Source organism: Vipera berus, assembly GCF_964194415.1.
Source record: "Vipera berus genome assembly, chromosome: 6".
NCBI classification, from domain to species: domain Eukaryota; kingdom Metazoa; phylum Chordata; class Lepidosauria; order Squamata; family Viperidae; genus Vipera; species Vipera berus.
Genome location: NC_138208.1, coordinates 60003634 through 60019008, shown reverse-complemented (window position 1 = coordinate 60019008; position 15375 = coordinate 60003634). Strand labels below are relative to the sequence as shown.

Genomic DNA, 15375 nt, shown 5'->3' with positions numbered 1-15375 from the left:
AAGCCAGTGTTACATCTCCAAGAAACAGCCATGTAGGTGAAAGCCTTGATGAAAAAAATAGCAACTACCAGTATGCCTTGGTTGAGTTCAAACACTTAGAAAAGACTTCAGCCAGACAGTATTGCTAACATAGCCCAGGAAAGTGATGTATGATTGGGAACAATCGAAGTATTGATGACACCACACCCCAAATTGATGAACTCCCAATGCCTTCAAGTAGGTATTAAAGAACAGAGAGAAGTGAACCCTGGAGCATGTAAGAGGCTATCAGACCAGTCTCTTTTCCTCCACAACTGGTTTGCTCAGGAAGGAATGGAACAACATAAAATCCTCCAATCCCCAAAGGGCAGTCCATTAGGATACCATGGTTAATGGTACTAAAGCCCATCAATGCATAATAGGATCAGAAGAAATACACATTTTCCATCTAGGGCCCAATAAAGGTAATTAACCAGTGCAGCTAACACTGTTTTCATTCCATGCCCAAATTGGAACCATGACTAAAGGGATCCAGATAGTCTGTTTCCTTTAAAGCATTCTAAAGCATCCATTTCTTCACTGGAAGTCTGACAACTGTGCCTGAGAACAAGGAGCCGACAAGTAGATTGAGTCTTTTGATCCTCTTTGGAAAAAGAGAGGATGCAAGATTGCCCACGCTGTGCTCCATATGGCTGCTCCTCACAAGGAGACGCCAAGGTAACAGTTTCTGAAGGTTGGGAGAAACGAGAAATTAGTGTGTGCTACTTTTGGTCCAGCTGCAATAGAAAGCCTTCAATAGACACAAAGTTCACACTTCCAAGTCACATTTGGAAATTGTCTATTAACTGCTTTAATTGTTTTTTCCCCCTTTTACTCAATTGTGTCTAATTCTCAATGACTGCCTGGACAAGCCTGAGCAAATTTTTCAGAAGTGGTTTGCCAATGCCTCCTTCCTATGACTGAGAGAAATGACTGATCCAAGATCACCTAACTGGCTTTGTACCTCAGGTGGGACTAAAACTCACGGTCTTCGGGTTATTAGCCTGATTTCTTAACTGCTACATCAAACTGGCTCTTTTTAAAAAGTTAAGGCACTTTCAAAATGGCAAGGCTAGAAACGTTTAGTGAGTGCCTTAAATCTTTAATATAAGAAATAAAATTTGGTCTTTATAAAGTTTAAGAATTCAAAATAAAATCTCAAAAAGCAAGACAAATGTTGACTGTAGAAAGTTTTAAACAGACTACGAACACAGAAAAAGTTGGAATATTCGCTTTTGAATACTAAGACTTTGAAATAAAAGTTTAAGAAGAAATGCATTTTCATGGGAAAGAAAAATTATTTTCTATATTGGAGACATAACAAGATATGCAACTTACAATGGCATTCAGAGATATTGTTGAGGACAGGCAATGGGACTAGGAATCAACAATGTCAGCTATGTTGTACGTTTTTATGAACACCCTGTTCCCAGAAGAAGCTGCTATATCAGAAGATGACAAATTATGGAGAACAATATGAATAAGAATTTGTCATTGGATATACAAAAAAAAATAATCAAATGAGTTTCTAAAAATTAAGAAAGAAATAAAAATGCAAGTTCGAAAGAGGAATTGGAATAACTGTCAGGTCCCCAAAGAACTGTATTTTAACCCTATGTCTATTTTCTACCTTTGTGTAACCTCTCTTTGTGGCCTGCCTTTCTGTTGGGAGGGGGGAGCTTTTGGGATTGCTTTGGACTGTCTGCAGGATGGAATGTCTCTCCCTTACCTAAGAGACGGTTTGCACTTGGAGCCAGAAGAAATTGAAAGTGAGAAAGACCTTGAGGAGCCCTCTGAAAAGACCAGCTACCAAAATACCATGCCACCTGTGGACTGGCTGAGATTCAAATGAACACTGAGACTCTGGGGGGGGGGGAGTGTTAAATATTGCTTTTAATATACTGCTTCGCAGGTTTTTCTCTCAGATCTCGCCTTGATTCCCTGCTGCCACTAGCCCCTAATAAAAGTTCCTTTTGAGACAATGCCTGTTTCAAGAGTTCTGCTTTCTTGGGTGGCTTAGCTGAGGTAGGTCCTCAGCTAAGGTCCTTACAGAAATTTCTTCCCACTGGATTATAAAAAAGGCTTGTTGAAAGTTTTGAAGAAATTTGAGACAGGGATGATGATTATTTGAATGGATGAAAGAACAAGATTGCTTTATGTAAAATATAAAGCTGGTTTATTTTATTGGGGTTAAAATAGGTAAGGTTATTTTGGGGTTTCTTCCTGGGCTTGCTGACATCTGGATTGGAAAAGATGTTATCTGGATTGCTTACAGTTAAGTTATTTATAAAAATAAATAAATAGGCATGGAATGATGAGTTTTATATTTGTTAATATTATTTTAGGGCTGTGTTTGGAAATTGTTGACAACAGGATTGGAAAAGACATTGCTTTTTGGAGGCCTATTGCTTGATTCATTTTCTATTATGTCTTTTCTTTTTTGCCTACTCAGCATGGTTGTAACAACTTTCCTTAGTGAATTTAAAATTAGTGTAGACAAAAATCAAAGTATTTAACACTTACAAAAAGATTTGTTCATACTAGACCAGGGCTTTTCAACCAGTGGTACGGGTACCACCTGTGGTACATTGGCACCTGGCAAATGGTACGCGGCTATCCTAGAAAAATGGTAGCGGGGGAGGGGAATGAGCTGAACTGGTGGTAGCACCGCACAAGCCTGAGCGAGAGATGGCTGGAGCTGCAGGGCTGCTGTCAGGGCTCAGTGGAAGCGCCAGGATCAGCGCTTCTTTGGGGCTGTCAGAGCTCAGAGCCAGGCTCCAGCTGGAGCTCGGAGCTTCTGATGAGCACAGAAGAAGCGCCAATCATCTTGAAAGCAGCACTGATCCCGGCACGTCTGGTGAGCCCAGAAGAAGTGCCAATCAGCTGGAATGTTGCAGCATCTCCAGGGTCTTGTGATTTACAGTCAGATGCTTGGCAACTGATTCATATTTATGACGGTCAGTGTCCCAGGGTCATGTGAAGTGACCAAAACCTGTTGCAACCACCCAGCATGGGGGGGGGGGAATAAAAACCAAACACCCCACCCCCCACTGCCAATCCTCAACAGAAATGCTCATAACAATGAAAAACTTGGACAGGAGGAAGAGCACAGCTGGGTGGGCAGGCAGATGTCTAACTCGGCTGTGGCTTGGGGGGCACTTTTTCCAGTGCCACTGTAACTTCAAACAGTCACTAAGTGAACTGTTGTAAGTTGAGAACTACCTATAGTTCATCACTTTTTTCCTCTTTTTTTGGTCAAGTTTTTGACACCTTGCTAGGTGACTGGTGGTACTCAGATGTTGCCATATCCTAAAAGTGGTACAATGGGTGAAAAGATTGAAAAGCCCTGTACTAGACCATAATATATATATATATAGGCTTTTTTTAAAAAAAACACCTGACTAGCCATTATCACTGAATACTATGGTTAGGGGCTTACTTTATGAGTTAGACCACTATGATTTGTTTTACAAATCATGGTAACAAACCAGGATTTAATGCAATATATGACCCCACCCATAAAATAAGCCACTTTAGTTATAAATCACTCTAACACCTGACTGCACAAGCAGTAACATTAAATTCAATAGTATTAAACTTTGATTCTTTTTAATTATGTTTCAACAGGATGTTTTTTTCTTGGAATTGATGAGGCAATTACCAAAGGCTACACCATATTTCATATTCTCTCTTTAGTAATGACAAGAAGGATGAGTCATACCTGAGTGGGAAAGAAATGTAAGTCTTAACCCAAGTGGACAATTATCCCTGGAACAAAATTGATGAATATTACTTTTTCCCATGCTTTTGACAGATCTCAGGGAAAACATGTTAGAATTGGAAGGGTTTATTTATTGAACCCTTTATCATAATTGAATCCAATCTCCTGTTCAAGTCAAATTAGATTTGCAAATTAGAGCATCTCTAAGAGATTCACATTCAGTGAAAGGAATCCTGCCATGGCTGAGAAAGTTGTTGCGCTCTCAAAACTGGTCTTAGAAAATTTTATCACTGTAGAATGTGTAGTGTGAGACAGCTGGCTTCTCTTTAGAAAAGTTAGAAAATATATTTTCTTACCTGGATAAGCTTGCTGCAAATGAGCAGGCAGAGGTGTATGAGACAGTGCTGCTGAATGCTGAGCTCCTGACTGTAAACCCTTCAATAAATCTGACATGACAGACAAAAGGAAAAAAACCCAGATATAATCACAAAATTAACAGCTAACGGTCATAGTTTTCTGACCATCTCTGTAGACAGTAAGTTTAGTTATTTAACGGTGTAGTAATGAACTTTTAGGATTTACAAATTCAAGTGGATGTTTAAGCCAATTACTATGTTGCCAGTCCAAAACTACAAGATCGGTTACTGATGATGTCAAATGAATTGAACAGAAATACAAGTTCTTCACAGTCAAAATATAAAATGTGAAAAGTATTTCAAATGAAATTAAGTGAAAGAGTTGAAGGGTCCTTGGTGCTCTCTGTGTCTGGTGGTTTTCTTGCAGACATTTCATTACGTAAACTAGGTAACATTTGGTGTTAGTAGGGAGTGAGGCTTGCTCTCAGTTTATATTTTAGTGCCTTGCTCTGTCAGTGTTGGTGGGAGTGGTCTTGGAAGTTCTTTGGTTGAGCTGTTTACTGTTAGATTGTTTGGCAAGTTTCTTGATTGGGGTATTGTCTAGGTTGGGTAATGAAATATCTGCAAGAAAACAACCAACCCAAAGAGCATTAAAAAAAACCCCAATTCAACTCTGAGCTACAAACATTCTCATTTATTGGTAAGTGGAACAGAATGGCTTACTCCATACACAGTAATCCTTGTCTTACAACAATTCTTTTCCTGACCATTTGAAGTTACAACTACATTGAAAAAAATGACTTATGACCATTTTTCACATGACCGTTGCAGCATCACTGTGATCATGCGATCAAAATTTGAATGCTTGGCAACTGGTAGGTATTTATGATGGTTACAGTGTCCTGGGGTCATGTGGTATTTTTTGTGACCTTTTGACAAGCAAAGTCAATGGGGAAACCAGATTCACTTAACCATTGTGTTACTAACTTAATAACTGCAGTGATTAACTGTGGCAAGAACCAACTGTGGCAAGAAAGGTTGTAAAATGTGGCAAAATTCACTTAACAACTGTCTGGGTTAGTTATAGAAATTTTGGGCTCAGTTGTAAATTGAGGACTGCCTATGAAGTTAAGGTTTAGCAACAATACTAAAAAAGGACATTGTTAAGCATGTGGTTAAGGATTAGATCTATCAGAACTTCAGGTTTCTAATAAATATATCAACTGTTATGCATGCATTTACATTAACTAAAATGCTATGAAAGAAGAAAATGAAGAAAACAGATAAATTTAAAAGCTCCAACATAGGGTACTATATCTAGAAAAGACATAGTGCTATTAATCAGAAACTGAAATGCAAAAGTTGGAGAAATGGTGGAAGCTGGATTCACAAATTTTTAAATGGGCAATATAATAATATTCATTGCTACTGTGTTTCCCCAAAATTAAGACACTGTCTTACTTTCTTTTGGGCTCTGAAGTAAGCACAGTGTTTTACTTTCGGGGAGGGCTTACTTTTTGCTGGTACCGGCACCAGTAGGCTGAGAGCGTGCAGGGGTGGGGTGGGGCCTGTGCATGGGGTGGAGAAGCAATGCAGCAGCGAGAGCGTGGTGGTGGACCAGATGCTTCCCTCCCCCTGCCAGACACCTGCCAAAACCACGCAGGATAAGGTTGCCACGCCTGCCCCTGCCCAGATGCCCTCACCTCCCCCAAGCATTTTTTTTTACTAACCTGCCTTTCAGCTGCATTCCATTTCTCCATTCGCTTCTCAGACTTCGCCATGTTTGTAAGACCAAAAAAAAAAAAAGTTCAATCAGATTGTCTGATTGAACTTTTTTTTTATCGGTAGTCCCACAAACACGCAGAGCTGCAAAGTTCTCTTCTCTGATAGAGAAGAGAATGGGCAGGTGAGGGGGGAACATGGCCCACTTGTTGTTCTGAACCAGCCTGCTACCGGCCTTGCAATAAGGCAAACCCCTGTTCAAACAGTAGAGACTGGAGAGCGTCTAAGGCTGGAAAGCGTCTGCCAAGATTTATTACTCAAATAACAGAACAAGAAACAAAAACACTGGAACTTGAATCCTCAAACGGAAGGGTTGCTTTCAGCAACCAGCCCTTCCCCAAACACTCCTTTTATTTAGAGATCAGGGCGTGGCCTCCCTGTGCCTCCTCCCGAGGAGTCCCACAGCCTTTCTCTGTTTGGTCCTGCTCGACTGCCTCCTGCGTCGGGCGTCCTTGAACAGGGCCAGCTGTGGGTCATCATCCTCCGCACTATCGGGCTCACGCAGCTGAGAAGAGGGCCCCGGCTGGGGGCTCTGCGAAGCCTCCAAACCATCATCAGCCGGTTCGTCTTCCACACACTCCTCCTCCCCCTCATCTGAGTCATCCGAGACATCTGAGACGGCTGCCGGACCCACAGGCTGGCCCTGAGTCACAACACTTGTTCCACGGCTGCTTTTGGCCAAGCCATGTTGCAGTGGCATTGGGTGCGATGTTCGAGGTGGCAAATGGCCACAGCTGGCAGCAAACAGCCGTGTCGCGCCGAAACTGGCCGTTTGCCGCCTCCTGCCAAATGCTGCTACCATGAGGCTGCGGAACAAGCCGGGTGGCAGCAAGGAACTGGCATAACGGCACATGGGTCAGAAGGGGTGAGGATCCACCAGGCCTCATGGCAGCAGCACTGGGTGAGATGCGCGAGGTGGCAAATGTCCATAGCAGGCGGCAAACAGCCGCATTGTGCCAAAAACGGCTGTTTGCCGCCTCACGCGTCACACCCAATGCCACTGTCAATGCTGCAAACATTGGATGTTTTTCCTCTGACAATATAAGAGGCAGCCTTTTCCTTTAAACTGTTTTGCTTTGAATTAAATGAAGCTGGGGGGAGGAGAATGCTACCCTGGTTGTTTTTAATAAGATAAGGAATGGAGAAGCGAAGCTTTGCATGTTAAACTAATTGGAGAATGTGATTTATGACATTTAAATTAAGGGAGGGAATTGTGTTTGATACGATGTGTTCAGGGGAGGAGAATTCAGATTCTGGCATCTATTCATGCCGTTCCGACGTCTTGTTTTCATTATTATAGACTTTTTAGCATAAACAATGCCAGAAGATCATTTGAAGTGTTTCATTAGTTGGAACCATGACAGCCGTTACCATGAGGCTGCGGAACAAGCCGGGCAGAAGTAGGGAACCGGTATAATGGCACATGGCTCAGAAGGGGAGAGGACCTGCCAAGCCTCATGGCAGTGGCATTGGGTGCATCACGCGAGGTGGCAAATGGCTGCGTCTGCCGACAAACAGCCACGTCGTGACGAAAACGGCCATTTACCGCCTTCTGCTCAATTATGCTGCCGTGAGGCCAGGGAACAAAGCGGGCGGCAGTAAGGAACCGGTATACTGGGTTTGCCAACGTGGCCGCCATGGACATCTGGAAGGTGAGCTCTATCTTCCGTGTCCAGTTTCGCTTTGCTGGGGGACCCTGGAAAGGGTTGAAAGTCGCCCTGTAGAGGCGACCAGCAAGGAGGGGATCCCCGTTGGATCACAGGAGGGCGGTAGCCCTTCCGCTCGATCCAGGACAGCCCTCCAAACTGGTGGACGAAAGACCGGCCATAGCAATATGGCTTGTCACTAGGCTGCAGACAGCCAGAGTCACACTTACTACCAGGCAATTTTAAAGCAGCATGGATGAGACTGGATGAGATCTATCTTTCTTAAATCCTAACTATTTTTTTTTTACCTGCATAAGCTGCTTAAAGTACTTTCTCCCCTGTGGAGAGGGAAGGGAGATTTTATCGCTCCCTCTAGAAACAGCAGCGTCTGACTATCCAGGGGAGTTTAAAATGTTGAAAGAATAACTTGATCCTAATTGGAATTCTATTTTTTAAAGTTTGTGGACTAAAAGATTATCTATGCTTACTGAAGATCAGGGTTTTTACTTATAAAAAAGAAGCAAAACTGAAAAGATTATAAAAACTTTGTATTTAAAAGAAAACATTAAATCAGACATGTCAAACTCGCAACGTCACGTGACGTTTAACAATGTATCGGAGCCTTTTTGCCATTGCCGGCAATGGGGTGGGCACGGCTTCCGGATGACGTGTCCGGCCCGCAGGCCAGAGGTTTGGCACCCCTGCTTTAAATGGTAGGGGTGACATCTTGTGGCTAAACCTGATACTACAATTTGTTATTGCTTAAGAGAGATTTGGTCAGCAGCCCAGACAATAGATAAGACTTATGTAACCTTGACACATCAGCTGTGAGAAGCCCAGCTGTGTTCCTTATCCAGTGACAAAATCTTTTTTTTTGCATTCTCTGATTGTAAAGCTTTTAACCTAATACACTACTAAGAGAATATGGATGAAGATCAGGAACAGATTCTCTCTATGTTGAAAGCAATTCATCAAACTATTCTTACAGCTACTGATGAAATAAGGTTACAGAAAAGAACAAGATGTCAGCCCAGATATATGAACTTAAACTTTGATTACAACTAAAAATCAACTACACAGAATATAACAGAAAAGGTGGAACAATTAAAGATTATGACAGAAGATTCAACTGATCAACAAATACAGTCAATGGAAAACCCAGAAAAGGGACTGACAATATGGAAAAAGGAAAAGACTTTCTACATAAATCAGAAAGAACCTGAGGATCAAGAAGAACAGATTGAAGACAAGATAAACAGTTCAGGACAACTACGTTGAGATGGAAAAATAGAGACAATTTGTTAGTCCAGGGCTTTTCAACCAGTGGTATGGGTACCACCTGTGGTACATTGGCACCTGGCAGGTGGTACGCGACCATCCTAGAAAAGTGGTAGCGGGGGAGGGGAATGAGCTGAACGGGTGGCAGCACCGCACAAGCCTGAGCGAGAGACAGCTGGAGCTGCAGGGCTGTCAGGGCTCAGCAGAAGCACCAGGATCAGCGCCAGGCGCCAGCTGGAGCTCAGCGCTGATCCTGGCGCTTTTGCTGAGCCCAGAAGAAGCGCCGATCAGCTGGAATGTTGCAGCATCTCCAGGGTCTTGTGATTTACATTCAGATGCTTGGCAACTGATTCATATTTATGATGGTCACATTGTCCCAGGGTCATGTGAAGTGACCAAAACATGCTGCAACCACCCAGCAGACGAGGGAAATAAAAACCAAACACACCCCCATCCCACCCCCGCTGCCAATCCTCAACAGAAATGGGGCTTTCTGCCGCTCCCGGGGTCTGGCGTTTGCAAGGGGGAGGGGAAGGGGCTTAGAGGCTCTTGGGGGTGGGAAGGGAGAGTCACGTTGGAGGGGGGACTGGACTAAGGAGGCTTGAAGTTGCTTTGCAAGAACGGGGGCGCTCGATTGATTTATGTACTATTTTCCGGCGTATAAGACGACTTGGCGTACAAGACGACCCCCCAACTTTTGAGAAGATTTTCATGGGTTAAAAAGTCGTCTTATACACCGGAAAATACGGTAATTTAAATATGAGACAGTAAATACTAAGGAGAAAAGAGAGGAAACATTTAATGTAATAGTTTGAGATCTGTACTAAAGATATTTGTATGTTATTGAATTATTGACCAACTCAGCCGCCATGTTGATTTTCAAATATTTAAGTGTAAAACTTTAAAACAATAAAATTTTCTTTAAAAAAAAAGGAACCGGTATACAGGTACCGTGGATCAGATCCCCCCTCCCCCATTGGCTTCGCCTCATCACAGGCAGGCTGTCCTTGCAGGGCTTACTTTGGGGGGAGGGCTTATATTAGGCCCACCCCCCAAAAAATCAGAAGAGGCTTACTTTTGGGGGTGGGTTTACTTTCGGGGAAACATGGTAGTCCCTGCAAAGTATACCAACAATATACATTTGATAGCACCAAACAGAATATGTACAGGAAGCAAAATAAGGAGCAATAGCATAGTATCAGCGAGATGAAGACTGTAAAAAAAGATTATAAATTATTCCAAATGTTAGCAAAGAAGAATCTGTTTAAAAAGGAGTGAAAAACTGGAATCAATTTTATGCAAATTTGGCATGTAGCTTTAGGAAAGGTAACCTATCTTAAAATAACTCTTCCACTTTCTATTGCCAATCCATGCATTAGTCGCTATTTGCAAAAGTTTAAATTACCAGTCCTAACTCATCACACCTTGCACATGTTTATTTGGAAAATCTATTCACAGCAATGCACTTGTACAGTCATCTAGCCAAGACATCTAGTAGCTTCTAGCAGCCACATCACAATTGAGACAATTAAGCTAAGAAAACAATGAGAAATAATTATAGGCATAAACAACAAACTAATTTTCCAACAAATACAGAAAATTCAAAGAACCTGCCATTGATAAGAAACATTTACTGAAAAACAGTAAAGAGCCCCCAAACCCCAGTTTTACTTACTCTGAGTTAGACTATGGTGGAAAGCTGCTGAGGTAGATCCCGAGGTGGTTGTCACTCCAGCCGTGTCTGTTCCAAAGCTAAGAAGCTCCAATGGAAACTGAAAGGGCATAGTCACTGGAACAAGACTTCCCAGCATCCCAAAAGGAGTCAGTGGAGTAGATGTCACATTCTGACTGGTTACAGACAATGGTGATGCCATGAGAGTCAAAGGTGAAGCATTTGCCAGTAATGATGCACCTGTTGTTGACTACATAGATATTTTAAAAATGTTTTAAATTTGGAAGCAACCCAAAGCATACCAAATGTATTTAAGCATCATCTGCTCTCCCATTCATCAGAAACAATAATTTATAGCAATATTTATTCATTTATTACTTAATTCATGATATAATTCAAGTCAGGGGTCCCCAACCCCCAGGCTAAGGCCCACTATCGGCCATGGAAGCGGCTGACGAGCGCGCATACAGCTCCATGTGCAAACAGTGGGTACATGTGCCCACCACTCGCGCAAATGGAGCTGTGTGTGCATGTGGCCTCACCCTCGCATGGAACCATCCCCTCCACACACACACCCCAGTCCACAAAGCCAGAAAGTTTGGGGACCACTGATTTAAAAAAGGTAAAGGTTCCCCCACACATGCGTGCTAGTCGTTTCCAACTCTAGGGGCCGGTGCTCATCTCCGTTTCAAAGCCGAATAGCCAGCACTTGTTCGAGGACGTCTCCATGGACATGTGGCCGGCATAACTAGACGCCAAAGGCACACGGAACGCTGTTACCTTCCCACTGTAGTGGTCCCTATTTTTCTACTTGCATTTTTACATGCTTTTGAACTGCTAGGTTGGCAGAAGCTGGGATGAGTAACAGGCGCTCACTCTGTTACGCGGCACTCGGGATTCGACCCGCCAAACTGCCGACCTTCTGATCGACAAGCTCAGCATCCTAACCCACTGAGCCACTGCGTCACTGATTTAAGTGATTTAAGTGATAGCAAATGTTGGTTGGCTCTTTTTTCTTGCAATAAATATAACTGACAGTGCAAATGTGAAAACTAAGTTTGGTGAGGTGGCAACTACAAAAAAAAAGACTTTAAAAAGAGATATGGACAGAAAAAATGGCAGAACAGATAAAAAGAGCGAAGCAAAATTTTTTTGAAAACGCCAATAAACCGGGAAGATGGTTAGCTTATAAAGTTAAAAAACAGAAAGAAAAAAAAATGATATACAATTTGCTGGATGGGAAAGGTTATTTACAATATAAAAATGAAGAAATAAAAAAGATAGTTAAAGAATTTTATAAAGACTTATATGATAAGAAGGAAATTTCAAGAGAGAAAATTGTAAAATACTTAGAAAATAGTAACCTCCCGAAGATCTCAGAGACATTTAATGGGCGGCAGTTTGGAGGTCCCGGGGGTGGCTCCAGCGGTGCCTGGGCTGAAGGCGCCGCCGCAACCCAGCGCCCGTCACCAGGGAGACCCGTCACCGCCGCCGCGCAGGTGCATCCACATAAAAAAAAGTGGAACCGCGCATGTGCGTCCACGCACACACATGCGCAAAAAACAAAACATTTTGCGCATGCGTGTGCGTGGACGCACGCGCGTGGCTCCCACTTTTTTTTATGTGTGATGGAACCAGTTCCCAGTGGCTCTTTTGCTTTTTCAGGTTGCCGACCCCTGCCCTAAGAGAAGCTTTCCAAAGGAGGACTGTTGAAAGATACACTTATTTGTTACACTTATATAACCACCTATCTTATAATCAATGACTCTGGGCATATATGTAAAAACCATATATACACGAACAACAACAACAACAGCAACATTAATAACAGCAGCAACAACAATAGTAATAGTAATGGCTCTGGACACAGATATGGGATAACCCAAAGAAATACAACAAGGACGCAGCTTGGTTAAAAGAGGTGGATGCAAATAAAACAGAAGTTGAAATGAAAGAACTAGTAATAACAGCAGAATTGGTAGAAAAAGAGCAAGAATTGATCAGCACCAAGTGAAGATGAAGTGCACGGTTTTTGGTTGAAACATCTAACTGTTAGATGTTTGGCAGTTGAACAACATACTAAAAGGAGGAGAAATTGAAAAGTGGCTAACAACTGGGAAAATCTACCTGATAATAAAGATCCAGCAAAAGGGGCAGCACCAGGCAACTACAGGCCAATTACCTGCTTACCAACAACTTTCAAATTGCTAACTGGTGTGGTAGCTGATTCAGTCCAACAGCATCTTAACCGAACACAGTTAAGATCCTTTTCTAGATCTTATCTTGTGGCAATGAGGGTGGCAAAGCGCGCCTACTTCACCACCCTCATTGCGTCCGCAGATAACCGCCCGGCCGCCCTATTTAGAGTGGTCCGCTCCCTTTTAAATCAAGAGACGGGAGAGGACCCCCTACATGGACGGGCTGAGGAATTTAGTAAATATCTGGTGGACAAAATTGCTCAGATTCGGGCTGGTCTGGACTCTGACTGGGCAGTATCTGACGAGAGGAAAACGATGAATTTGACCGAGTACATTTGGGAAGAGTTCGATCCTGTGACTCCGGATGAAGTGGACAAGATCATGGGGAAACTAAGTGCCGCCACATGTTTGTTGGACCCGTGTCCCTCCTGGCTAGTCTATGCATCTCGGGAGGTTACACGAGGCTGGCTCCTAGCAGTTATCAATGCCTCACTGAGTGAGGGGTACTTCCCTGCCGCCTTGAAAGAGGCGGTGGTAAGGCCCCTCCTCAAGAAACCGGCATTGGACCCAGCTGTTTTAAACAACTTCCGTCCTGTCTCCAACCTTCGCTTCCTTGCGAAGGTCGTTGAGAGCGTGGTGGCACGACAGCTCCCTTTGAACCTGGAGGAAGCTAAATATCTAGATCCGTACCAATCGGGTTTCAGACCCGGGCATAGCACGGAGACGGCATTGGTCGCACTGGTGAATGATCTCTGGCGGGCCCGAGATAGAGGTTATTCCTCTGTCCTGGTCCTATTAGATCTCTCAGCGGCTTTTGATACCATCGACCACGGTATCTTACTGCGTCGGCTTGAGGGGCTGGGAGTGGGAGGCACCGTTCTGCGGTGGTTCTCCTACCTCTCGGACCGTTCGCAGACGGTGTTGGCAGGAGGGCAGAGGTCAAGCCCTAGGCCTCTTAGTTGTGGAGTGCCTCAGGGATCGGTGCTCTTGCCCCTCCTGTTCAACATCTATATGAAGCCGCTGGGAGAGATCATCTGTGGCTTCGGGGTGAAATATCATCAATATGCTGATGATACCCAGCTATTCATCTCCACCCCGAACCAACCCAGTGATGCCCTCGATGTGATGTCCCGTTGCCTGGAAGCGGTACAGATTTGGATGGGAGAAAACAGGCTTCGACTCAACCCGGCCAAGACTGAGTGGCTGTACATACCGTCATCTCGTTTAGTCCAAGAGGTTCCATCTTTGACTATAGGAGGAGAGATGTTACCTCCCATTGATAAAGCACGCAATCTGGGCGTCCTCCTAGATTCACGACTCAGTTTTGAAGATCATATTGGAGTCGTGGCTAGGGGGGCATTTGCACAGATTCGCCTTATATACCAATTGCGCCCCTTTTTGGACCGAGATGACCTACGTACAGTCACCCACGCACTCGTTACCTCCCGTATAGATTACTGTAATGCTCTCTACATGGGGCTGCCCTTGAAGACCACCCGGAGGCTTCAGCTGGTGCAGAATGCAGCTGCACGGGTTGTGATGGGAGCACCCCGATACTCCCATATTACACCCCTCCTGCGTGAGCTGCATTGGCTACCGGTTGCCCTCCGGGTGAGATTTAAGGTGCTGGTACTTGCCTTTAAAGCCCTACATGGCTTAGGCCCGGGATACTTGCAGGACCATCTGCTGCCGGGAACAAATTCCCATCGTCCAGTACGCTCACACAGAGAAGGCCTCCTCTGGGTACCGTCAGCTAGGCAATGTCGGCTGGCGACCCCCAGGGGGAGGGCCTTCTCTGTGGGAGCGCCAGCCCTATAGAATCAGCTCCCCCCTGAGCTTCGGACGGCCCAAAATCTCCAATCCTTTCGCCGCGGCCTCAAAACACTCCTGTTCCACCAGGCTGACCTGGACTGACAGGCATTTTAATTAATTATATTTAGAATTTTTAATTTACTTTTAATTTTTAATTTTAATTTATTGCACAGATGATTTTAATTTCATTTTTATCTTGATTTCTGTACTTATTATATGTTCTGTTGTTAGCCGCCCTGAGTCCTTCGGGAGATAGGGCGGGATATAAATCCCATCAATAAATAAATAAATAAATCTAGTTGAAAACAATTTCTTTCCACCTGAGCAAAAAGGAGACCACCCCAATAGCAGAGGAACAAAAGATCAACTCCTAACAGACAAAATTATCTTGGAAAACTGCAAGAGAAGGAAGACCAACCTGAATGTGGCATGGATTGATTACTAAAAGGCATTCGACTCTCTGCCACATGACTGGATAATCAATTGTCTAGAAATAACAGGAGTCAATAGAAACAGAAAATTTGTGCAAAGATCGATGGCACAATGGAAGACACAGTTGCAGGTCAATGGTGAGAGATTGGGAGAGGTTAATATCAAGAGAGGTATATTTCAAGGAGATTCACTATCACCACTACTATTTGTTATTGCACTGTTTCCTCTGTCAACAAAACTTAATTACTCAGGCCATGGTTATCAAACATCAAAAACATCTGCCAGATTATTCCACCTCCTTTACATGGATAATCTGAAGTTGTATGGAAAAACATCATCTGAAATAGAATTGCTGCTCAACACTGTCCGTATATATAGCCAAGATATTGCAATGGAATTTGTGGCTTGGACAAATGTGCCACACTTATTATCAAACAAGGAAAAATAGTGAAAACTGAAG

The 15375-nt window shown here is 43.5% G+C and overlaps 1 protein-coding gene across 12 annotated transcripts in view; it reads right to left on the bottom strand.

Moving 5' to 3' along the window:
* UBN2 (ubinuclein 2) overlaps nt 1–15375 on the bottom strand; it is a gene marked incomplete at its 5' end in the record, with an annotated part of 84840 nt that overhangs the window by 13919 nt on the left and 55546 nt on the right. For 4 of the 12 annotated variants that reach the window (XM_081330463.1, XM_081330466.1, XM_081330464.1 and 1 more), the window contains 4 exons: nt 638–706; nt 1357–1460; nt 4096–4185; nt 10477–10723. In XM_081330463.1, coding sequence (XP_081186589.1) covers nt 1396–1460; nt 4096–4185; nt 10477–10723 — 402 coding nt within the window. In that variant the 3' untranslated portion in view covers nt 638–706; nt 1357–1395. Of the gene's footprint in view, nt 1–637; nt 707–1356; nt 1461–4095; nt 4186–10476; nt 10724–15375 lie in introns of those variants that run through there. The other 8 variants (XM_081330472.1, XM_081330471.1, XM_081330470.1 and 5 more) reach the window with 6 other exon arrangements.